Source organism: Meles meles, chromosome 20 (assembly GCF_922984935.1).
Source record: "Meles meles chromosome 20, mMelMel3.1 paternal haplotype, whole genome shotgun sequence".
Classification (NCBI taxonomy): domain Eukaryota; kingdom Metazoa; phylum Chordata; class Mammalia; order Carnivora; family Mustelidae; genus Meles; species Meles meles.
In genome coordinates this window covers 17,225,845-17,250,378 of record NC_060085.1, presented here as the reverse complement: position 1 = coordinate 17,250,378, position 24,534 = coordinate 17,225,845, and the positions used below count along the sequence as shown (strand labels likewise).

The 24,534-nt window shown below is 39.5% G+C and overlaps 1 protein-coding gene across 3 annotated transcripts in view; it reads left to right on the top strand.

Moving 5' to 3' along the window:
* Positions 1-24,534, top strand: part of SETD2 (SET domain containing 2, histone lysine methyltransferase) — a 128,348-nt gene that overhangs the window by 92,537 nt on the left and 11,277 nt on the right. Inside the window, exons 15-18 of one of the 3 annotated variants that reach the window (XM_045990162.1) lie at positions 5,720-6,389; positions 13,186-13,320; positions 15,683-15,822; positions 19,029-19,140. In XM_045990162.1, the coding sequence (XP_045846118.1) occupies positions 5,720-6,389; positions 13,186-13,320; positions 15,683-15,822; positions 19,029-19,140 (1,057 nt within the window). Of the gene's footprint in view, positions 1-5,719; positions 6,390-13,185; positions 13,321-15,682; positions 15,823-19,028; positions 19,141-24,534 lie in introns of those variants that run through there. The other 2 variants (XR_006816419.1, XM_045990163.1) reach the window with 2 other exon arrangements.

The following is a 24,534-nucleotide window of genomic DNA, read 5'->3' as shown; positions in this document are numbered from 1 at the left end:
TCCTGATGTGGGGCTGGATCCCAGGACCCTGGGATCATGACCTGAGCCGAAGGCAGAGGCTTTAACCCACTGAGCCACCCAGGCGCCTCTCATCATGATTTTAATTTGCATTACCCTAATAGCTAAATAGATTGAACATCTTTTCATATATTTATTGGTCATCCCTGTTTCCTCTTCTGTGAAGTGTCTTTTAATAGGTGCTGTTTGTTTAGTTTTTATCTTTCTGAGTTTAGGATTTATGTTTTAGGGGTTCTTTATATTCTAAATATAATTCTGCTTTGGTAATTTTTGCAAGTATTTTTTCCCAGTTTGCGGCTTGTATTTTGACTCCTTTGTGTCTTTTGATATATAGAATTTAGTAATTATGGTGTAATTGACTACATCACGTGTATGTTTCCTTCATGGTTAGTGTTGTGTTTTAGAAATTCTTCCCTGTCCTTGAGGTGATGATACTCTCTTCTTTTCTTGTGCTTAATTTATTGAGAATTAATTTTTGTATATGTTGTGAGGTAGAGATATGGTTTCATTTTTTTCTAAGTGAATACCCAATTATCTGCACCATTTACTTGAAAGCCTGTCCTTTCTCCTTGATCTGCAATACTCTCTCTCTCTAATAAGCTTTTATATGAGGGAGGATCTGTTTTGGGGCTCATAATGTGACTGTAGCTTATATTAAGTCTTGATAGCAAGTAGGGCAAACCCCTGCTTGATCTTTTGGGATGTCATCTCTTTTCTGAGACTTGTTCTCCTTAGGATCTGCTTGTCAGATTTCTCCTACTCCCTCCATGCCGCCCCACCACCAAGGTGATTCTGAGGAGACTTGACATCTTTAACAGTTTTTTGAGTATTCCTGTTCCTATATTCAAACTGAATATTCAGATATGCTCTGTCTAGTTAGGTCTTCTTTAATATTTTAAATATTGAGTTTTTTGTTAATCTCCTTATTTGTTTATAGTTTCCTGCAGAAAGACTTCGATATCTTGATATATTCATTTCTGAGAACCTTAATTTTTGGTTACATTTTCAGCTTGTTGCTGGTGTGTAGATGCGCAGTTGACTCTTGTTATATTGATCTCATGTTTGGTGACCACATAGAAACTCACCGATATTTCAAAAGTATAGGGGTTTTTCCCTTTTTGTTTTTGTATTTGTCAACAATCCCCATCATATAAATTTTTGTTTTTCCTTTCTAGTCCTTTTGCCTTGCTCTCTTGCTGTTTTGCTAGCAGTGCCTCCAGTACAAATCACATAATAACAGTGTTTTGTTTTTTGGGGGGAGGGGGTAATTGATTTCTAGTCATGTTTTATTTTCTTCCATTTTTGGGGCTTATTATATATTTTTTATAAATTTTTAATTGGAATAATGGAGATTTTTTAGCTCATTAATTTTCAGCATTTTTCTCTTCAAAGTAAAGTGTTGAAGGATTTAAATTTCTCTGTAAGTACTATTTGAACTACTCTTTTGATAGCACAGTTTTGTTTTGTTTTGTTTGAAAGATTTTATTTATTTGACAGAGAGAGACAGTGAGAAAGGGAACAAAGACAGGGGGAGTAGGAGAGGGAGAAGCAGGGAGCCCACTGAGCAGGGAGCCCAATGTGGGGCTCAATTCCAGGACCCTGGGATCACGACCTGAGCCAAAGGCAGACGCTTAATGGCCCAGCCACCCAGGTACACCGATAGTGCAGTTTTATCATAACCTAGTTCTAGATACTATTATGGTTTGCAATGTGCTTAAATTTATTTTTGTTAAATATCAAATTTAATTGCTATTAATCAGTTTATATTATACCAGCTCTTAGAATTTTATTGAGACTTGCTTTAGAATCTATTTCATTTGATGGTAATAGAAGTATGCTTATCTTCCGGTTGGTAGGATTTAACCAATATGTATTTTTTCCTTCCTTTTACTTTTAACTTTTCTGTGTCTAATAGATAAATAGCTTTATGGATGATTGATTTACTTTTTTAATTCTTTGTGGCATTTCTTTAACTGGTTGTTTCACTTAAAATCTAAAGCTAATCAATATCCTGAACAACATTAGTACTTTAGGATACTCTGATCATTCAGTTTATATGCTGTTACTGTCCAGCATTGTAATTTCTTGTTGCTTCGTCCCATTCGTTATTGTCAATTTTTTATGTGTACACAAACTGACTTACTAATTTGTTTACATTTGTCAATTTCTTTGATCTCCATTCTTTCTCCTTTGACCCTCCTTTAGAAGATTTTGTTTAGTGACTTTTTGTTCATCTTATTTTTCAGTTTTTGTCTAAAAAATCTTGTTTGCATTGTTCACCTTCAGTTTTAAAAATCAGCTTTACTTAATCAGTAGATATAAATTACTTACAGAAATATTATAAATATATAATTCAGTGTGTTTTGTCAAATGCGTGCAGTTAAGTAACCACCCACAGTCATCATATAGACATTTCTGTCATCTCAGAAAATTCTTTTGAGCTCTTTGTAGGTGGTCCCCTTCTTCTACCCATAGTTCCTGGCAGCCAGCCACTGCCCTGCTTTCTGACCGACTGGTTTTGTCTTTTCCAGAATGTCATGTATATATGACATCATACTCTAGATAGTATTTGATGTGTCTTTCCTTAGCAGATTGCGTTTGAGATCCACTCATGTTTTTATGTGTTCCAATCGTTCCTTTTTATTAATAAGTGGTAATCCATTGGGTAGGTATACCAGAGTTTGTTTACAGATTCCTTAGTGGATAGGCATTTGGATTGTTTCCAGGTGGCTGTTGTGAATATTACAAGTGTAAGACTTATACATGTATGAGTCTTTATGTGAACATGGACTCTCATTTTTTTTAAAAAAGATTTTATTTATTTATTTGACAGAGAGAGAGCACAAGTAAGCAGAGAGGCAGGCAGAGAGAGAGGAAGGGAAGTAGGTTCCCCGCCTAGCAGAGAGCCCAACGCGGGGCTTGATTCCAGCCAGGACCCTGGGATCATGACCCGAGCTGAAGGCAGAGGTTTTAACCCACTGAGCCACCCAGGTGCCCCGGACTCTCATTTTTTTTTTTTTTTTAAGATTTTATTTATTTATTTGACAGAGAGAAATCACAAGTAGGCAGAGAGGCAGGCTCCCCGCTGAGCAGAGAACACCCCCCCCCCCCCCGCCCAATGCGGGGCTCTATCCTAGGACCCTGAGATCATGACCCAAGCCAAAGGCAGAGGTTACCCCACTGAGCCACCCAGGTGCCCCTCTCTTGTTCTGCTTTTAAGATGTTCTCTTTGTATTTGGTGTTCTGCAGTATCACTACCCTATGTTTATATGAGAATTTCTTCTTTTCTCTGGTTGAAATTCATTGAGCTTTTTGAATTTGAATATTGTCTTCTGTTACTAATTCTCTTCAGATCTGATCTCTTGCTTAAGTACCATTTTATGTCCTCTAATATATATTTTAAAATAATATGTTAGTTTTTAACTTTATGAAAAGGCTGCTCTTCTGCGTTTAATTTGAGGGTACTTTGTTTTCACTTGGTATTGTATTGCTAAGATTTATCCACAATTGTATGTATCAGTTTATTCCTTTTCATTGTTGTGCGTAACATTTTCTTGTAAAATGTGGATAGGCGTTTGGATTTTTCTGTTATGTATAGTGCTGTTATCTAATTATGAGGTACATATATGCAACAGGGTCTCTTGGGTATATGAGTAGAATTGTTGAGTTGTCAGGTATGTGCATGCTCAATTTTATATGGTAATTGAGTTTTAATTTCCACTCTTTTTCCTTTCTAGATATTTCATGAGGTGGTTTTTCAAGTCTACCTGATAGTTTTTTATGGTTCCATTCCTTAGTAATATTTTTAATAGCCTCTTATTTCATTAAACATAAATGCCTCTTATAGTCTGTGTTGGATAATTCCAGTACCAGTTTTTGTGGGTTTCTTCCTCTCATTTGTTTATATAGGTATATGTATAATTTTATAATTTTATTTTTTAATGAACTCATCATGTTCTTTAGAATTTGATCTGTGGGAATTCACTGAAGCCTAGATTTTTGGATTTAAGGTGCTTTCTTCTGTAGACTAATTGCATTTGTTTCTGCCAGGCAGCTAAGGATACTACCATCCCATTAACACTTTATTTTTTTTTTTAAGATTTTTTTTTATTTATTTGACAGAGATCACAGGTAGGCAGAGAGGCAGGCGGCGGGGGTGGGGGTGGGGGAAGCAGGCTCCCCGCTGATTAGAGAGCCCGATGCGGGCTGCATCTCAGGACCCTGAGACCATGACCTGAGCCGAAGGCAGAGGCTTAACCCACTGAGCCACCCAGGTGCCCCCCATTAACACGTTAAAGGAAACTTTCAGCGTAAGAGTTTTTTAGAGCATTTGTTTTTTGTTGTTTGGGATAATGTTATGCCCTTGTCCGTGAAGCTGTTCTTAGATGTTTTTTTGCAATGAAACCTCTTAAAATTAGTTGTTTTTAAATTTTTGCAAAAAGCACTTTCTCAGAAGTTTGATTCACTCCATAGAACTTCACAACAAACTCTTTTAAGCCTTCAGTTCTTGGGGCACCTGGGTGGCTCAGTTGGTAAGTGTCTGCCTTTGGCTTGGGTCATGATCCCAGGGTTCTGTGATTGAGCCCCACATGGGGCTGCCTGCTCAGCAGGAAGCCTGCTTCTCCCTCTCCCACTCGCCCTGCTTGTGTTCCCTCTGTCACTGTGTCTCTCTCTCTGTCAAATAAATTTTAAAAATCTTAAAAAAAAAAAAAAAGAAAAGCCCTCAGTTCTCTTCCTGTGAATGTTAGAGCTGATGGTTTCCAGGAGGCCTTCTCAAAACCATCACAGGGCGTTAGGCTTAGCAGTAAAATATATTATATTTGGTATTGCACAGAGAAGAGGAGCTGAATATAACTCCCCATACTTTTCTGTGTGCATTCTCATCCATCACTTAACTGCTCTCTGTTGAATTTGTCATGAATACATGTGGTCAGACAGACATCAAATTCTGTAGCTTTTATTAGTGTATTTTGTTTTAATTTCAGAATTTATAAACCTAGAACTGTATAGAGAACTGTGCAAGTGTAAAGAAGAATGTGTTTAGAATATTATATGTATCTTTAATTTGGAGTTCTAGAATCTGAGAATAAAGATAAAGTTATTGGCCCCTCAGGTCAGGATCTCTGGGTCCTGGGATCAAGCTCCACATTGGGCTCTCTGCTCAGCAGGGAGCCTGTGTCCCCTTCTCTCTCTGCCTGCCTCTCTGCCTACTTGTGATCTCTCTCTCTGTCAAATAAGTAAATAAAACCTTTTTTAAAAAAAAAGATAAAAGTTATTATTTTCAGGGTGCCTGGGTGGCTCAGTGGGTTAAAGCCTCTCTGCCTTTGGCTCAGGTCATGATCCCAGGGTCCTGGGATCAAGCCCCACATCGGGCTTTCTGCTTCAGCAGGGAGCCTGCTTCCCCCTTTCTGTCTCTCTGCCTGCCTCTCTGCGTACTTGTGATCTCTGTCTGTTAAATAAATAAATAAAATCTTAAAAAAAAAAAAAAAGAAAAAGTTACTATTTTCTTCTAAATGTTTTCTTGAGATTCTCTTCTATCTGCAGGATTCCTTAAGTAATTTTGACTGATTTTTAACCAATGCCAAATTGGATTTGGTGTGATTAATGGTGTAGTATTGAGTGACATACCTTTATTAATGCTTTGATTATGTCCTTGATTTAGGGAAAAACATTTGTGATGCTCTGACTGTTTTCTTTCTAGATATGATACACCAACTTCTAAAAAGAAAGTACGAATTAAAGACCGCAATAAACTTTCTACAGAGGAGCGTCGGAAGTTGTTTGAGCAAGAGGTGGCTCAGCGGGAGGCTCAGAAACAGCAGCAGCAGATGCAGACCCTGGGAATGACGTCTCCACTGCCCTATGACTCTCTTGCTTACAATGCCCCTCATCACCCCTTTGCCGGCTACCCACCAGGTTATCCCATGCAAGCCTATGTGGATCCCAGCAACCCTAATGCTGGGAAGGTGCTCCTTCCCACACCCAACATGGACCCCGTGTGTTCTCCTGCTCCTTACGATCATTCTCAGCCCTTGGTGGGACATTCTACAGAACCCCTTGCTGCCCCTCCACCCGTGCCAGTGGTGCCCCATGTGGCAGCCCCTGTGGAAGTTTCCAGTTCACAGTATGTGGCCCAAAGTGAAGGTGTGGTACATCAAGACTCCAGTGTCACCGTCTTGCCAGTGCCAGCCCCAGGCCCAGTCCAAGGACAGAATTATGGTGTCTGGGATTCAAACCAACAGTCAGTCAGTGTCCAGCAGCAGTATTCTCCTGCACAGTCTCAAGCAACCATATATTATCAAGGACAGACTTGCCCAACTGTCTATGGTGTGACATCACCCTATTCACAGACAACTCCACCAATTGTACAGGTAACTAATTTCGGAACCTCTCTTGTCTGTCTTGTTCTGTTTATGGGATGTTAAATCTGATGGGAAGGGGGAGTCCTGCCATTGATTACTTCTACATATCAATCAGTTGCATATGTATTAGTTATCGCCTGCTGTGTAACAAATTACATCAGAATTTAGCAGCTTAAGACAACTGGTAATTATTATCTTACAGTTGTTGTGAGTCAGGAATTCAGAAGTAGCTTGTCTGGATGGATGGTTCAGGCTCAGAATCTTTCATGAAATTAGAGTCCGACTGTTAACCAGGGCTGTAGTCATCTGAAGGTTAGGCAGAGGATGGAAGATTGACTTTGAAGCTCACTTACATGGTAGTTAACTCTGTTTTCTATCTTCATATGGACCTTTCTATAGGGCTTCTTACAGTGTCCAGATGACTTCCCCCTAAGCAAGTGATCGAGGGAAGCTTTCGGATACTTCTCTCCTTTTTGCTTATAGGCAGTGAATAATACACAGTTAATTCTTTTATATTGCTACAATGGGAGAACCTTTGTCATGGTAATTGAGTCAGGAGATGGCTAGTCCTTTTCTTCTGAGACCTTGTGTGTATATTATTTTTTTATCCCCTACATGTTTATCATCATAAATTTTGCCAGAGTGTCTGTGATGCACTGAGCCTGAGGATATCACTGTGGTAGGAAATAGTAATGTTAAATTTAAAAGCTGAGTGTACTGATTTTATATTTCAAAGTGTATTTTTGTGCCTTTTTTTTTTTTTTAAGATTTTATTTATTTGACAAAGAGAGAGATCACAAGTAGGCAGAGAGGCAGGCAGAGGGCGGGAGGGAAGCAGGCTCCCCGCCGAGCAGAGAAGCCCAATGCTGTGCTCGATCCCAGGACCCCGAGACCACAGCCTGAGCCGAAGGCAGTGGCTTAACCCACTGAGCCCCACAGGTGTCCCTATTTTTGTGCTTTTAAATCAAGTTTCTTTTCTGTAGAATACAGCAGTACATTTTAAATTAAAAAAAAAAAAAATGTATAAAGCATCATCCTCACCACATTCCTACGTCTCTCACATCACTCCTTAAAGGTGAATTATTGTGGATGGGGGAGATTCACAGAGAGAATTCCTGCACACATTACTTAGTACTGACCAGTACTGTAATTTGTCACTATTTTTGTGATGAAGCTGCATCAAAATTTAGTTTGTAAGGCCATGACAAGGTATCCAATTTTAATTCCTAAAATTTTAAGTGTTAACTACGTTTATTTTGAATGATCTCTTTATCCACGTGCTTATATATTTTACGTATTTGTAATTTTGAAGATTTGGAACTATCCCATTGTTTCTACTTAACATGATTCTTAACCATTTTCCCAAATTACTCTGTACTTTTATATATGCGTATGTGAATATACATACACATATGCATTTTAATGGCTATATAACATCCCATTTGCTTACCAAATAATTTCTTACCCATTTTTCTGGGGGTAGTCATTTAAAAGTTCTTTTTATAATTATAAATAGCACTTCAGTGAACATTCTTAGCTTTCTTTTGTTTTTTTCATTCACGTTTGGCTTACAATGAATATTGTAGTGCTAAATAAGGCTATTAAGAAAATGGGTGTCGGAGTGCCCAGCTGGTTCAGTTGGTGGAGCATACGACTCTTGATCTCCAGGTTGTGAGTTCAAGCCCCATGTTGGGTTTAGAGGTTACTTAAAAATAAAAATCTTTTTTTTTTTTTTTTTTTAAGATTCTATTCATTTACTAGAGAGAGAGAGAGAGAGATGGGGGGGTGGGAGGGAGTGGGGAGAGGGAGAAGCAGACTCCCCACAGGCCTTGATCCCAGGACCCTACCCCAGCTGGGATCATGACCTGAAGTGGAGGCAGACACTTAACTAACTGAGCCACCCAGGCACCCCTTATAAATAAAAATCTTAAAAAAAGAAAGAAAGAAAAAATGGGTATTATTGGCCAGTAGGTATCAATTTTTTAAGTATTATCTTTCTTTTTGTATGTTTAATTTTGCCTCCTACAGAATGTTTTAAGTGTCTTAAACAAATTTCTTAGATTCTGACTTATCCTGCTTTCTTACCATATTCTTTCTTGGACCAAGCCATTCATTTTGAGATTTTCCCTGAGAATGTGTATCAGATATAAGAAGTATGGTCTACTACTATCCCATTTCTATTCCTGAAGTATGTCCTTAATCTAGGTTTTAGAGCATAAACAACAGCAGTGGAGGATACTTATTAAAGACTCGCCAGGAGAGAGTTAACTGGTCATTTGGCCATTCTTATGAAATGGAGTCTCTTTTTCCCATCTCCTGAGCAGAAGGTTTAGGCATAGCCTTAGGACTCAAGCATTACATTTTTGCTTGGTTGCAGTTTTCCTTTCGGTTCTACCAAGGAGTCATGTGTTAGCTCCCTAATGTATTTTGTTTGTACTAGAGTGGTAGGTAAATGGAGTTGGATGGTCCAGACTGTTCTTTCTTCTCTGTGAGATTAGTTATCAGAGATGATGCTGGGCTTTGGGTGATCAGAATCATAGAACATGTTGTCAGTGTGTGTTTGGAGTCTGTGTCCATCATTTCATGTATGTCTTGGAGACAGGTGCTTCATTTATATTCTTTAGTTTTACTTTTCTTATCTATGAAATGAGCTGAATGCCTCAGAGTGGTTGAGGTTTGCATGAGCTAATGGATACTAATAATGGTAGATTTAAAGCACCATGTACCTTGAAGGCTTAATTATAGTTATTATTCAGTTACCTTAATGATACTGAGAGAGTACTGATGTTAGTGGGGTGTGAAATCCTCCTAGTCAGGGTCATCTTCTGGTGTCTGGTCTAACGATCTGACCTTGAGATTTGTGTTCGAGCATAGTATTGACTGTACCAACATGGGCTACTGAGAGTTTGCAAGATATGATAACTTTGACAGTGAAGGTAGTAGGTGATATAACACAAGTTTGTGTGTGTGTACATATGCAGTATCTTTGACATTTGGAGCAGATGTGTGATCAGAAGGTGACTTTCATTTTTTTGCTGTAATTCCTTATTAAACATAAAAGCCCAATTTCCACAGAGACCACATGATTTATAGTGGTTTTGTGACATTACTAAGTGGCCTATTCTTACAAAGTCATACTAAATGACATCTCAAAAAATGCAGTGCTAAGGACTATAATTTTTCACATTATAAAGTGAAGTGACTCAGATATAAAATAATAGTGATTTTTTTCCCTCTCTAGAAGTAGGGGCAGAATAATCATGTTTTCCCTTCTATAACATTTTAGACATTTTTAGATTTCTCTTGTAAATTCCATGGGAAGTTCCATTTTAAAGATATTTGTAGACTGGATTGATGTTTAAGAAAATTAGTTTTTATGTAATTTCATGTCTCTTGAAGGGGAGAGCCAGTCTCCGACAGATTTCCCCTCAGCAGATAGAGAGACTTGATCGGCATATGCTGTTTGTGTCTCACAAGTGTGTACATCTTCCATATGAACCTCGGTGGGACTGCAAACCTGTTTTTCCTTTTTATTGCTGTTGTTAGTTTTGGCATTGGCATGTGTTTGTCCATTGGTTTGGATAGCTTCTATAGAAGCCTGAAGGATGTTCATTTTCCTCTTTCTTTTTGACAGTCTGGGTTTTAAAGACTATACCTCTAAATGATTGTTGCTATCTTGGGTGACTTTTTTTTTTTCTTTTTTTTAGTCTAGCAAGGCTGATACGGTTCAGATATTTTTGGCATTTCCTTTGGAAGTTATTTCCAGTATGTGTTCCATTCTCTCCTGATGATAAATTATCATCCTTTAAATATATATTTGCTTTTTAGAAACAGGTGAAATTTGTCTGGAGCCTCCTCTGGCAAATACAGAGAATGATCCAGCTCGATAAAGCCATTGCAGTTCAGAAGTTACCACGCAGCCAGCATATGGAGCGAGAGTCTTCATGCTAAAGAAGCCATAGCTTTACTTCATTACTTTACATTAATCAGGTCCTTTAAAGTATCTCCATTGGGGGCACCTGGGTGGCTCAGTGGGTTAAAGCCCCTGCCTTCGGCTCAGGTCATGATCCCAGGGTCCTGGGATTGAGCCCCGCATCGGGCTCTCTGCTCCGCAGGGAGCCTGCTTCCTTCTCTCTCTGCCTGCCTCTCTGCCTACTTCTGATCTCTGTCTTCCAAATAAATAAATAAAATCTTTAAAAAAAAAAAAAAAGTATCTCCATTGATGAGCCTTACTTACTAACTGATCTTGTCAGACAGATTTTCCAGGAGCAAAGTTTCACTGAAGGTCAAAGGAATTTTTAGCCTCCAAAATATCAGCATTTTTCTGTTGTAGATTTGGGTGCTTGACCTCCTGATCACTCTGGAGAGAACACGTTTATCAGTTTACTGCCTTCTTCAGCCTCCCAGAAACTTTTTTTTTTAAGATTTATTTATTTGAAAGAGAGAAAGCATGCGCACATGTGTGGGCATGAGTGGGGACAGGGGCAAAGATAGAGAATCCTGAGCAGATTCCCTGCTGAGTACAGAGCCCAGTGTGGGGCTTGGTCTTAACCACCCGTGAGATCATGACCTGAGTCAAAACCAAGAGTCAGACCCTTAACTTACTGAGACACCCTGGCGCACCCCCAAAAACTGCTTTTACTCAATCAGATTTACCAGCGCGTATATATTAACCCCCTACATGCACAGTAACTTGCCTCTTGTATCCACTCTTCAAGATTCTTCCTGCTGGCCATCAGGGCTCTTGGAAGTTCACTTTCCAGGTAAAGTGGTGATCATAGACTAGAACCCAGCTAGATATGTTTTGCTTTATGGCTTATTTTCAGCAAAGTTGAAATCGAACTTCAAAGAATTATTTATACTTCACTTTTAAGATTATACTTTTAAATTTCTTGAATAGTATTTGATCATCTTTTTTGCTGATAATCGTTTTGTACTAAACTCTGGTTCAGTATTATCTGTGCATGCATCAGCGTTAAAAAGTCCTTTTGGTTTAACTGATTTCATGCTTTGGGACCAGAATTAGGTTGGGAGATAATACTTGTTTCTACAAAATCTTTGGTGTTGTGCTGGTTTCCCATCTTGTAACTAAATACTTAGAGATGAAGGCATTTCTATTTTTGTGATATTATTTGGATAATAATTCTGCCTTGACAATTAACACTGAGTCTGGTTTATGATGTGTGTAGATTAAGCTGTTCCAGAATATTGAATTAAGTACTGTTGACCTTTGAACAATTCATGGGTTAGGGGCACCAACCCCCCCCAAACAAAAATCTGCATATGACTTTTAACTCCCCCAAAACTTAACCACTATTGACTGAAAGCCTTAATGGTAAATGGTCAGTTAAAACATATTTTGTATGTTATATGTGTTATGTTCTGTATTCTTACAATAAAGTAAGCTAGAGAAAAAAAAATTAGAAAATCATAAGGAAAATGCATTTATAATACTATACTGTAGAAAATCCATCTTATAAGTGGCCCCGTAGTTAAAATCCATGTTGTTCAAGGGTCAACTGTGTCGTACTCCTCTTCTCTTTTTCTCAGTGCCCTGTCAGTACATACTCATCCAGAAATCTTTCAGTTCCATTGGCCTATTCAGACTCCTCGGTTCTTTACTCGTATCACTTGGAATGGTTATATTTTATATTTTGGTTATTTGTCAATATATGCCTCTGAAATCATTTTATGTGGTATAATCTCAGTCTGTAGGACCAAAATCTGTCCTTAAGTACAGGCTACCTAGTCATTTCCTTGGTAGTCATCACCTCTTAAGACAACAGAGCTGTGTTTTCGGGATATGTTTGTCACCTCTTCTTTAAGCAGTTTTTCTGTCGATGAGAACTAATTCCAGATTACGTGTAAGTTACAGCTGTGACACTTAGGTCGCTCCTGTGTAGGAGACACCCATCTCTGATGGTGGTCAGGACTTAATGAGACCATGTATGTGAAAGGACTCTTTCTAAGCTTCATAAAGCACTGTATGAACCTGTATGTGGTAAGAATTTTGGATCAGATGAGTTCCGCTGTCTTCCTTGGAAGGAGTTGTATTATCGAAGACTACAGAAGGCTAAAAAACCAAGTTTAAAATTTGATCACCATCTTACTTCCTCTGCTACCTCACTCTCTCACATTTTCTGGTCAGAACACCTGGTAGGGTTTTTGTCTTTTTTTTTTTTTTTTTAAAGATTTATTGATTTATTTGACAGACAGAGATCACAAGTAGGCAGAGAGGCAGGCAGAGAGGTGGGGGGAAGCAGGCTTCCTGCTGAGCAGAGAGCAGATGCGGGCCTCAATCCCAGGACCCTGAGATCGTGACCTGAGCTGAAGGCAGAGGCTTAACCCACTGACCCACCCAGGTTCCCCAGAAGACCTGGTAGTTTTTAGGAGTTGGTGGTATAAAGGTTCTCTGCAAAGGGTCCTGGGGAGTGATCTCTTGGATATCATAAGTGCCATACACCATTGGTACTGTGGCTTGGGACAGCTCTTAGGAGCACCACCCACAGGCCACCCAAGTGGGTTTTTTTTTTGTTTTGGTTTGGTTTTTTTTGGTGAGTTTCTTTCTTTCTTTCTTTTTTTAATGATAAAACCAAGGTAAGTAAATGACTAGGGAATTATTTTAAAAAAAGAGACTTATGTGTTTGCAACAGAAGACTTTTACACATTTGTATCCACATATCCTTTACTAAAAGTTTTTAAAAATTAATGGATTCCAATAAGGTGATGCCACCTTTGAAGTTAATTACTGCTGTATTAGAGCTAGAAAAGTCTAAATTTTGGATTTCTTCATTTTATCTTGTAGAGTTATGCCCAGCCAAGTCTTCAGTATATCCAGGGACAGCAGATTTTCACAGCTCACCCACAAGGAGTGGTGGTCCAGCCAGCCGCGGCCGTGACGACAATAGTTGCACCAGGGCAACCTCAGCCCTTACAGCCAGTAAGAGAAATATTTCAGTTGATAAAATGTTCATTGGCTGCGTCTCTCATCTTTAGAAGGTTTACTTTTTTGTTTGGTTTGCTTTGGTTTTATTTTCCACTCTGTTTTTTGTTTTTAACTTTTGTAGTCCCCAGTTTCACTTAAGTGCTTATGTCCTGGAGGAAGCATTACTCACCATTTTTTTTTTAAATTCTGTGAAATTTACAGCAGTGTTGATAGATACATATTTTGCTCCTGCTATCCATTTTATTTGTAATTTTAACTGACTTGTATTTTTATACTTTGCTAGGAATTCTAATGTAACAGTTTTCTCGAGTTGCTATTTGTATTTTATGGAGCCCTAGAATATGATACTACACTAGACACTGTAGACTGGGGGTATAGAAATGAGTGATATACTTCACTGTACACGTTGTACAGTATGGCATTCTTCCACATATGGAGGAGGGTACGGGGAAATCTTATGAAGTGGGAACTAGGAGGCTGGCATTGGAAGCAGTTGAGCAGCCAAACAGAATGACTTACCCATTAACACTTTGGAATTCTGACAGTTCAGAGAAGGCTCCTGCAGCGATCCCATGAGTGATGGTGGCTTTTGGCAAGTAGGACAGTGGGTGGAGATGGAGTATAAAGACCGCACGTGAGACAGTTGAGGCCTGAGATCGTTTGCACTTCCAGCAGATACTTGAGGGCTTGCTGTGAGTTGGGCCCTTCTAGGAACTCTGAATACAAACCTAAGCCACCATTCCTGTTCTCAGAAGCTCACATTCCACTTAGAGAGTTGAGGATCACAATGAATAATCCTAAAACTAGAGATTAGTATCACCAAAGGTACAGCTAGTTTGAGGAGGGAAAGAACCATTCCCAAGTGTGGGAAGGATTAGTAATTTGGTTAAGTTCTGAATGATTTGAAGTGTTTTTTTGTTTTGTTTTTTCTTTTTGGATTTGAAGTATTCTTTTTTCCCTCTTGCAGAGATTTTATTTATTTGACAGAGATAGAGACAGCGAGAGAGGGAACACAAGCAGGGGGAGTGGGAGAGGGTGAAGTAGGCTCCCTACTGAGTTGAGCGCCTGACACAGGGCTCAATCCCAGGACCCTGGGATCATGGCCTGAGTCAAAGGCAGACGCTTAATAACTGAGCCACCCAGGTGCCCCTGGATTTGAAGTATTCTTAAGTGACACAGAAGCTTAGGGAAAAGAGGTCACTTTATAGGCTAGAGGACTACAGGAATGAAGCGGAACTGAAGTAGGACACCAAAAACAGCAGCAACGTGAAGTAGGGATTAGTAGTATACACAAAGCAGTGATGCTTCAAGACCTGTGTTTGCTTAAAAGTGGTCACATTTTAAAAAAGAAAAAAGTGTTTGCATTTGACCTGAGGCTGGGATCTCGGGTTCCTCTTTGATTGCTCAAGCAAAGGTAAAGCTGGAAGAATGATTCTGTGTTAACTGGTTTACGTAAAATGGACAGTTTAGGGCATATATTCTTATAGCAGTTTATTATGAGTCTTCCAGAGCTACTATAACAAATGCCACGAACTGAGTGACATAAACAACAGAAATTGATTTTCTTACTGTTCTAGAGGCTGGAAGTCTGTAAGATCAGATGTCAACAGGCTTCGTGTCTCCTGAGGCCTCTCCTTGGCTTATAAATGGTTGTCTTCTCACTGTATCTTCACATGGCCTTTTCTCTGCCCCCATTCCCTGATGTCCCTTCCTCTTATGAGTGTACCAGTCCTGTTGGATTAGGGCATTACCCTTATGACCTCATTTAACTTTAATTCCCTCTTTAAAGGCACTTTCTCCAAATAGTCACTTTGGGAGTTAGGTCTCCAACATATGAGTTTGGGGGAAACAATTCAGTCCCTAACAGTGATTGTGAAGTTTTTATGTTTTTCAAAATGTGACATTAAATTTTTTAATATAAATATGACGTTTTGAACATACAGAAAAATAGAGAATGGATAAATGTTAACATTCTGTCATACTTGCTTTTCAGATTTTTGTCTTAAAAAAAGAGAGAGAGTGAGCTCTATATAATTAGTATCCTGAAGTTGGTATATGTCATTTAGCATTGGTTTTATCAAGGTTGAAAGACATTGCTCTAGATAATGAGCTTCTGAATATTTTTAAAGGTGATCTCTTGGATGGTGAACTTGGAGCCAACTGTCAGTTTTCTGACAGATCCTTAAAGCTATTCATAGACCCATCTCTGATCATTTCCCAGATTGGACTTTTGTTTTATTGTTTTTCAAAAGAAGAGGTGGAGGATATATGCTTTTACATATTAAGTAGGCTACTTTGTCCTTTTCGGCTAGATTAGAAGAGATATCACTGATCAAGAATTTGTGTTTCTTTTTAGCCTGAAATGGTAGTGACAAATAATCTTCTGGATCTGCCACCTCCGTCTCCTCCCAAACCCAAAACCATCGTCTTACCTCCCAACTGGAAGACAGCCCGAGATCCAGAAGGGAAGATTTATTACTACCATGTGATCACAAGGTAAGAAGGGCTGTGTGGGTATCCCAGGTCAGCTTTCAGTTGGTGGAAGAAGCTGCCATCAGAAGAGGAGATTGATGGGTGTGGGCTTGATGTCATTGTCTTTTGTTCATTGCGCTTGAGGGCTGCCAGATTTCCAGAATCACGTCTTAAATGTTATGTCAGACCATAGACTTTAGTCCTTTTTAGAGATATATTTTGGTATATTTTTAATCTGCAAGACTCTTGGGGAAACCTGGAGTTTAAAAAGATAATGATGGGGCACGTGGGTGGCTCAGGCATTAAGCGTCTGCTTTGGGCTCAGGTCATGATCCCAGGGTCCTGGGATTGAGCCCCACATGCTGCTCCCTGCTCAGAGGGAAGCCTGCTTCTCCCTCTCCCACTCCTCCTGCTTGTGTTTCCTCTTTCATTGTGTCTCTCTCTGTCCAAAAAAAAAAAAAAACCCACTTAAAAAAAAATAAAAAGATAATGACTTCATCTAATAATGTGTAGGCATGAGGGGTCATAAGCAAACCTTTTCTGTAAGAGCCCAGATATAATGAATATTTTAGGCTTTGCCAGCCAGCCAGTCTCTGTCACAACTACTCAACTCTCATTGTTGTGCAAATGGCCCATAGGCCATATATAAATGAATGGTCACTTCTGTGTCCAATAAGATTTGATTTACAAAACAGGCAGGAGGCCAGATTTGGTCCATGAGCCATAGTTTGATGATCCCTGCTATATGCAAAAAGCCCAATTTATCTTTTACCTAGAAGTATAAAAAAATACATCTTTTAGACAGATAGCTTTATGTGAATGTATGTGCTCTCTCTCTCTCTGTGTGTGTGTGTGTCTGTGTGTGTACTCATTGGTATATAATTTTATGTGAGTTGTTGGGATACATGTTTTATAATCATACCAATCTGTAGAGGACTTTGTCAGTTACAGATAGATAGAACTACATTTTCAGTGCATGCTTATACTTTGTTTCAGGGGTCAGCAAACTATGCCCACAGGCCACTTGTATTTGCAAATAAAGTTTTTGGGGGAATACAGCCACCCCCATTTATTTAGGAATTATTTATGGCTGCTTTCACACCATAATGGCAGAGTAGAGTAGTTGTGACAGAGACCATATGGCCTGCAAAGTCAGAGATGATTTACTCTCTGATCATTTATAGAAAAAAAGTTTGCCAACTCCTACTCTGTCGTATGGCTGTACGAAATTTTACTTAACCCACCCTCATTGTTGGACTTGCACTGTTTTATATATAAATCCAACCCTGGACATCTAAAGACACTAATCTTACTATGCTGTTAGTGAAAAGACATCAACATTTTAAATTGAAATTACTGTCAGCTTACCATTAAAAAAAATTGTACCACTGTAGACTTCCACAAAAAGTATACAGTATTGTCTTTTTCTTGATGTAGTTTTTTCTACTCTTGTAAATCTAATAGGCGAGAAAGCTTATTTTCATTTCTGATTCTTTTATTGTTGAAATGGACTATCTAAAATAGATTATTGGCCACTTGTATCTTTTGCGAATTGCTTGTTTGGGAGCATCTCCCTGTTCTCTCTCATTATTGTTAGGTCTTTTTATCAAAAGTATTGCAGATGTCTTTGTTTGTAATGCCTTATGAGTTTAAAAATTTCATACAGATAGTTGCCTTTATGCTTTATCAAGCGCGTGTGATGTTGCTGACTAAAGATGGAGTGGTAGGAGAGCACAAGAAGACTGCAGTGGCAGGACTGGCCTGTCAGATGGGCTGCTAATTCCCTGAGGCTTTGGATGTTTTAAGTGATTTTCACTATAGCATTCCCTGTGGCAGCTGACTTCAGACTCCTGAACATGGATTGTCTTACTTTCAGTTGTTAACTCACAAATCTAGCTTAAAAAAAAAAAAAAAAATCTATGTTTGCTTATTTTCAAAGCAACTAATAAACATGCAGTGAGCTAATAGGGCAGAACCCTTCTTGCAGTTAGTTGAGAATATTTTGAGCCAAGGGCATAAGTTCTGATTTTTTTTTTTTTTTCAAGATTCTATTTATTTATTTGACAGAGAGAGGCAGCAAGAGAGGGAATACAAGCAGGGGGAGTGGGAGAGGGAAAGGAGGCTTCCCACTGAGCAGGGAGCCCAGAGTGGGGCTCAGTCCCAGGACCCTGGGATTGTGACCTGAGCCTAAGGCAGACGCTTAACAACTGAGCCACCCAGGCACCCCAGGGCACAAGTTTATTTTGTTTTTTGGGTCTGTTTTTTTGTTTTTTTTTTTTAAGATTTTTATTTATTTATTTATTTTTATTTATTTGACAGACAGAGATCGCAAGTAGGCAGAGAGGCAAGCGGGGGTGGGGAGGAAACAGGCTCCCTGTTGAGCAGAGAGCCTGATGTGGGGCTCGATCCCAGGACCCTGGGATCATGACCTGAGCTGAAGGCAGAGGCTCTAACCCACTGAGCCACCCAGGCGCCCCAGGGCGCAAGTCTTTTCCATGTTATCAGTCATTAAAGCAAAGGGGCACAACCACAGACAAGAAGACTCCTAAAGCAAGGAACAATTTTTTTTTTTTTTTTAAGATTTTATTTATTTATTTGACAGACAAAGATCACAAGTAGGCAGAGAGACAGGCAGAGAGAGAGGAGGAGGAAGCAGGCTCCCTGACAAGCAGAGAGCCCGATGCAGGGCTTGATCCCAGGACCCTGAGATCATGACCTGAGCTGAAGGCAGAGGCTTTAACCCACTGAGCCACCCAGGTGCCCTGCAAGGAACAATTTTCTCACATGGCCAAGGATTATGAGGAGTGTGTTGTGATTTATTTTATTTTGCTCCAAGCACATGCTAGGTACAGTCACTATTGATCTCCTCACCGCAGAGAGGAGGCAGAGACAAGCACTGACTCCATGTACTTTTTAGGTTTTGCTGAATCCTCTTTCCAGAACATTAGAGCCAGGTGAGAAATAGGATATTTGGTTTTACTGCTCTCTTTGACACCCAGTAAACACTGCCACCTCGTTGGCTAGAGAAATACAGTGGGCTAAACAATGTATGTCTCTGGGATAGAATCGTGCTGCTGGAGAGGTAACAAAAGAATGTCTCTATCTTACGAAGCTGACTTACTCTGCCTCATTATATATGTTGTGTTTTATGTGTATATGAGCAGAGATGCCTGTGCCAGAGTTTTCTGCTTTCTGGCCATGACAGCATGGCTGTTCTTACCTTCTTCTAGGCAGACTCAGTGGGATCCTCCTACTTGGGAAAGCCCGGGAGATGATGCCAGCCTTGAGCATGAAGCTGAGATGGACCTGGGAACCCCAACATATGATGAAAACCCCATGAAGGTGAGCGTGGTTTACACATGTTTTCTGATCATTGGGAGTCTGTGTCCTGTCATTTTGCAGGGCCAGTAGCCGTGTGGTTTTGTGATTCTATTTTCCTCATTGTTCTGGAGAATTAACACATGTAATAAATGCTGCAGAGGACTAAGACACCGAAACCGTACAGAAGTATGGTTATGTAGAGCAAAAAATAAAAGCCCTCACTTTCTTTTCAGTTGCCCTCCTATCGTCTTTCTTACCTCTGTGGAGATAGGTACTGTTAAGTAGTGCGGGAATTCTCAACTGAGAGCAGTTTTGCTCCCCAGAGGACATTTGATAATAATATTTAGAGACATTTTTGTTTGTTACAACTGTGGGGATGCTACTGGCTTCTAGTGGGTAGAGGCCAGGGAAGTCATGAAATACCCTACAGTGCTTAGGACAGTTCCCTGTAACAAAGAACTGGCCCACAATGTCAATAGTGTCAAGGCTGTGAAACCTTTCTTTGGCATATGTTCTTCTAGATCTTTCTGGAAAGCACACACAGGTGTCTCTCCCCTTCCTTCCTTCCTTCCATTTTAAACACACATACAATCATGGTATTTGTACTCCATCATAACCTCCTTTAACCTCCCTTAGCTCTTAGGGCACTTGACTGACTCAGTCAGTGGAGCATGCGACGCTTGATCTTGGGGTTGTGAATTCGAGTCCCACGTTGGGTATAGAGGTTACTTAAAAATAAAATCTTAAAAATACCTATCTGTCTGTCTTAGCTCTTGTAGATATGCTGCATTCTTTTTGATGCTGGGTTTCTTTTTAAATGTGTTTTAGCTCATTAACTAAAATCTTACATAGATGGTGTGGTTCAGTGTCCTGCCATTTTGGGATTGATGGGTCTCGAAAAAGGTTAACTGTTTACATAAAACCTCACCAAAGGAATATGCTACATGCTCCCCCCCCACCCCCACCCCCACTTTTTTTTTTTTTTTTTTAAGAGTTGGAACAGAAATATTTTACTATGGAGATACTGTTTTAGAACAAAGAAGGCAAAAAGCTTATATTCCTCATCTCTCCCTCTGACAATACAGTAAATACAATTAGAGATCAAGTAAGTTAAATAGTTAGTGACTGACTTACAACCATTTTTATTCCCATTTGTAACAGGACTCACTGTCTCCTAGGGTGAGGTATCCTGAATGAAATCAAAGACCGTGTTTCTGTGTCCCAAGATGTGAATAGTACTTTTTTTCAAACAAGAAGAGTCTCTTAACTAGTTAAGTCATTGGAGAGATTGGGAGAGGGAAGGGGACAGAGAGGAAGGAGCTGGAGTGAGAGAGTAAAATGGAAACAACATACCTTCTTTCACATTTTATTCAGTTTGGGAGAAATGTTTTTCTTTCTTCATATATTTGGCATTTGCCCAAAAAAGTATGCACTTAAGTTAAATCCATGTGGAGCTTACTACATTTCAAAAGAATCTTTTGAGTCACTTAACCACATCACTGTAGCTATGGTATTGTTGCATTTTCTTGACTCATTTAGGAATATGCACGGGATTGTTGAGCAGCTGCCATTGAAAGTATCCAGAAGCTTACTAACAAGAAACCACAGTAGCTCCCTCTTTCCGGACTTCTGTAGCTCTGTTAGTTACATCTTCTGAAAAATAAACAGAAGGTTTGAGAAGAGATCTCTGGTGCAGAAATACAGCTGAGCTCTGAGACCCAAGTTTGAAGCACGTCAAGAGACATTACCTTTTGCACCTTGACTGTTAATCATGATTCAGTCTTTTGGTCTGTAGAATACTATTTGATTGTAGGAGATGTATAATGCAAATGCTCACTATATACATATTACTCAGAGTGGCTGTATTTATCAGGTTGTACCTGGTAACATACAGAGAAAGTAAGTAACTTGTTCTAGTCAAGGCTGACGGTTCTTAACTCCTGCCCTAGATTAGTTACACTAGATACATACACTGAATTCCTGAAAAGTACTCTACATTCATGTGATATTCACAGTGACAACTGTGGAAAAATATGTGGCTGTATAATTAGGTTTTATTGGAAAACAATTCTAATCTGTAAACATACTGGAGCATCAGTTCAAAGTTAGGATTAGAATTAATACTGTTGTTAGTAGATGGCAGAATAACAGACGTTCGTTTGGTTGATCAGATTTGAAAGTTGGGAGAGAATAGTCCACAGGTGGACCATGTAGGGTGCATGTATCCCTTTCACGAACTGTGAATATGAAGCTCTTACTGCATGCTTACGTTGTGAAAGCCTGTGTGAAATCTGAAGGGCCAGACCTCAGCCAGGAAATTGGTCAGAGTATGGTGGATGTAACTTGACTCTGATTAAGGAACTTCAGAAGGAAAAAAATAGCTTTCTATTGGGTTTAAGCCACCAACTAAAAATTGTAATTTTTGTTTTAATTGTGCAGTGAAATAATGAGATAACCCCCAAGATGAAATTGTACTTGGGAATGACCAAAATGGTGGAATTTCCCCTATCTAATAATGGAAGAGCATTCCTTGGTGATTTTCTAAAATGTCAGCAATAAGGGGTGCCTGGGTGGCTCAGTTGGTTGAGTGCCTGACTCTCGATTTCAGCTAGGTCATGATCTCAGGGTTATAAGATTGAGCCCTGCATAAGCACTGGGGAGGGAGCCTGCTTAAGATTCTCTCTCTCCCTCTCCCCACTTTAAATAAACAAACAAACAAACAAAATATCAGTGATGAGAGGGAAGATTTTGTTTTTAAATAATGGTACCCCACCACTTATTAGCTTAAATTTAAATTAGTAGTCTAATGTAAGAGACTGCAAAGAACTCTCTGTATTTTTAATACTTTTTTTGAAGCCAGGTAATAGGCTTCTGAAAGAATATTGTAACTATATACTGTTACTCTGTTTCTTATATTTTGGTTTATTATATTTGGTTTATTATTTTTGTTACTTTCTGTTTAATATGTGAGCATGTATTTTATCCCTCAAGGCGTGCCTCATTTGTTACAGAAGGACAGACCAGGAAAGTTAAGAAATCAGCACACTTGCATTTATAGCAGAGAGGTGTTTGACTGAAGGACTGAAATGTATACTTGTAAGAGTACTAGAATTTTCTCCAATTCACATAGTGTAGCCTTTCTCTAGCATTTCTTAAAGGCTAGTCTCCTGACATTTGTTTCAATTATATCATTAAATTATTTCAGGAATGTTAAGCAACAGACAACAAGAAGCCCATTCAGGGGTCTGCAAAAGCAAATATAAGTCCAGCATTTAACTCAAAAATAACTCTCCTGTATTGCTGTGCCCCCTGTTTGTCAGGATAAGGGGATGGTGCATGTGTAAAGATGAGAAGGAGTGGGAAATTAGGAAGAGAAAACATTCCTCCTACCTCTTAATTGCCTGAGAGGGGTTACAAGTGAGACTTTTTTTTTTTTTTTTTTTTTTTAAGATTACAAGCTGGGGCCACGGCAGGCAAAGGAAGAAGCAGACTCTTCACAGAGCAGGGAGTGCGAGACTCAAACCCAGGACCCTGGGATCATGACCTGAACCAAAGACAGACCTTAACCGACTTAGCCACTGGTGTCCCCAGAGTGAGACCTCTAAGAGAGATACAAAGATACCTGCTTTCAGAGAAAATAGGAGAGAAACTGATCCATTCTTCTTCTTTGCCTTAGTACAAATACATACATAACTCTCTCTCTCTCGGAATTCAGATCATAGTGAGAGTGCACAAAGTAATTAGGCTGCCAAATACAGTTCTTATTATGAACAGATAATGATAGGTTAGAGGTGGTTTCTCTCCCACATAGAATCAGAGTCAGACCAAAACAGGACTTTTGTGATATAACTTCAGTTCCTTGAGTGCATTTGCCTGTTCGTGAAATAGGTGTACCATTTCTACCTGAGCAGAAGGTAAAAATCAATTTGAGGTTTTACACCTAATGTTAGATTTTATGTAAATGGCACGTTTGGTAACCAGCTCGAAACACTCCAGCCACGTAATTCAGAAGAAAGGAAAACAAACTGTCTTTCTATGGCCATTTGCTTTTGTCTAAATTTTTTCTCCCTATTCTTGCATATAAAATATTTTGTTGTTTGCAGCATCTTTTTTTTTTAAGATTCTATTTATTTATTTGACAGAGATCACAAGTAGGCAGTGAGGCAGGTAGAGAGAGAGAGGAGGGGGAAGCAGGCTCCCCACTAAGCAGAGAGTCATGGGTAATGAAAAGGTATGTTATAAAACCATTCATAAGAGTTTGAGTTGCTCTGCTTTGGTGCTTACAAATCCCTCTATCTGTAGCGCCATTCTGAATTTTTAGAGCCCGATGTGGGGCTCCATCCCAGGACCCTGAGATCATGACCCAAGCTGAAGGCAGAGGCTTTAGCCCACTGAGCCACCCAGGCGCCCCTGCAGCATCTTTAATATTACACCTTTATATTTGCAAATGCTCTTTCAGTTGTAAATAACAAAAATGCAGCTCAAGCCAGCATAAACATAAAAAGACATACTGGTCTGTATAACTTGAGAGTCGAAGATTATTGCAGTCTTTGATTCTGCTTCTGTCTGTGTGTAAACACAGCAAGTGTCAAATGTGGAAATTCTTTTAAGGAGAACAGCTCAGTAGTAGTTGGGAGTCCTGTGTAAAGCGCTGTGTGCTGTGGGTGAGGGTGAGGGATGACGGTGGTGTGCCCCGAGCCCCCACCACTCAGATAGCGCGCCTGCTCATGGGGTGATCCCTGTGACTCCTGTGTTTACTGTCCTTGATTTTCAGTTAGTGATTCACATACAGAAGCAGTAAGATCAATTTCTGGATAGCCAGGAGTTGAGTCACCTTCAGTTCTTATGAAATTAGAGTTTAGTGATCTTTGAGTATGAATAATTTTTTTCGCATTGTTTTAGTTCATTACCTAGAGGGTAGAAGAGAATACTTATGAAATCCACTCAGGTGCTGTGGACTGTGGAAGCTAGGAGAAGGCGGACCATCACCCGCTGCAGAAGGCTGCCCCCTCCATATGGGAAGTCTTTGAGTGGGCAGTGATGGGGTGAGATGCCTGCCTTCAGGAACATATGCATTACTTGGTGAAGGGCAGGCACTTTGGGCGGTAGGAGAGCTGTTCTTCAGAGATTTTTCAAAATCTCCTCATGGAGAAGATATAAACTATATATGAAATTTTCACAGGTTCAAGATTTAAGAAGGTTTTGTACAGATTTTGGCTTTAGGTGCTTTACCTATCAAGAATAAAAGGAGGTTTATTCAGCTTATCTATGACCTAGAGGTACTTAAAATAAAAATTGATTGAATGACTCTCTCAGGAGAGTAGCTGAGTGGCTCCTTGATGTCTACAATGTTTATATCTCAAGGCTTTTGTCAGAGCCCTAAAATTCGGAATGACTCTTCAGATAGAGGGATTT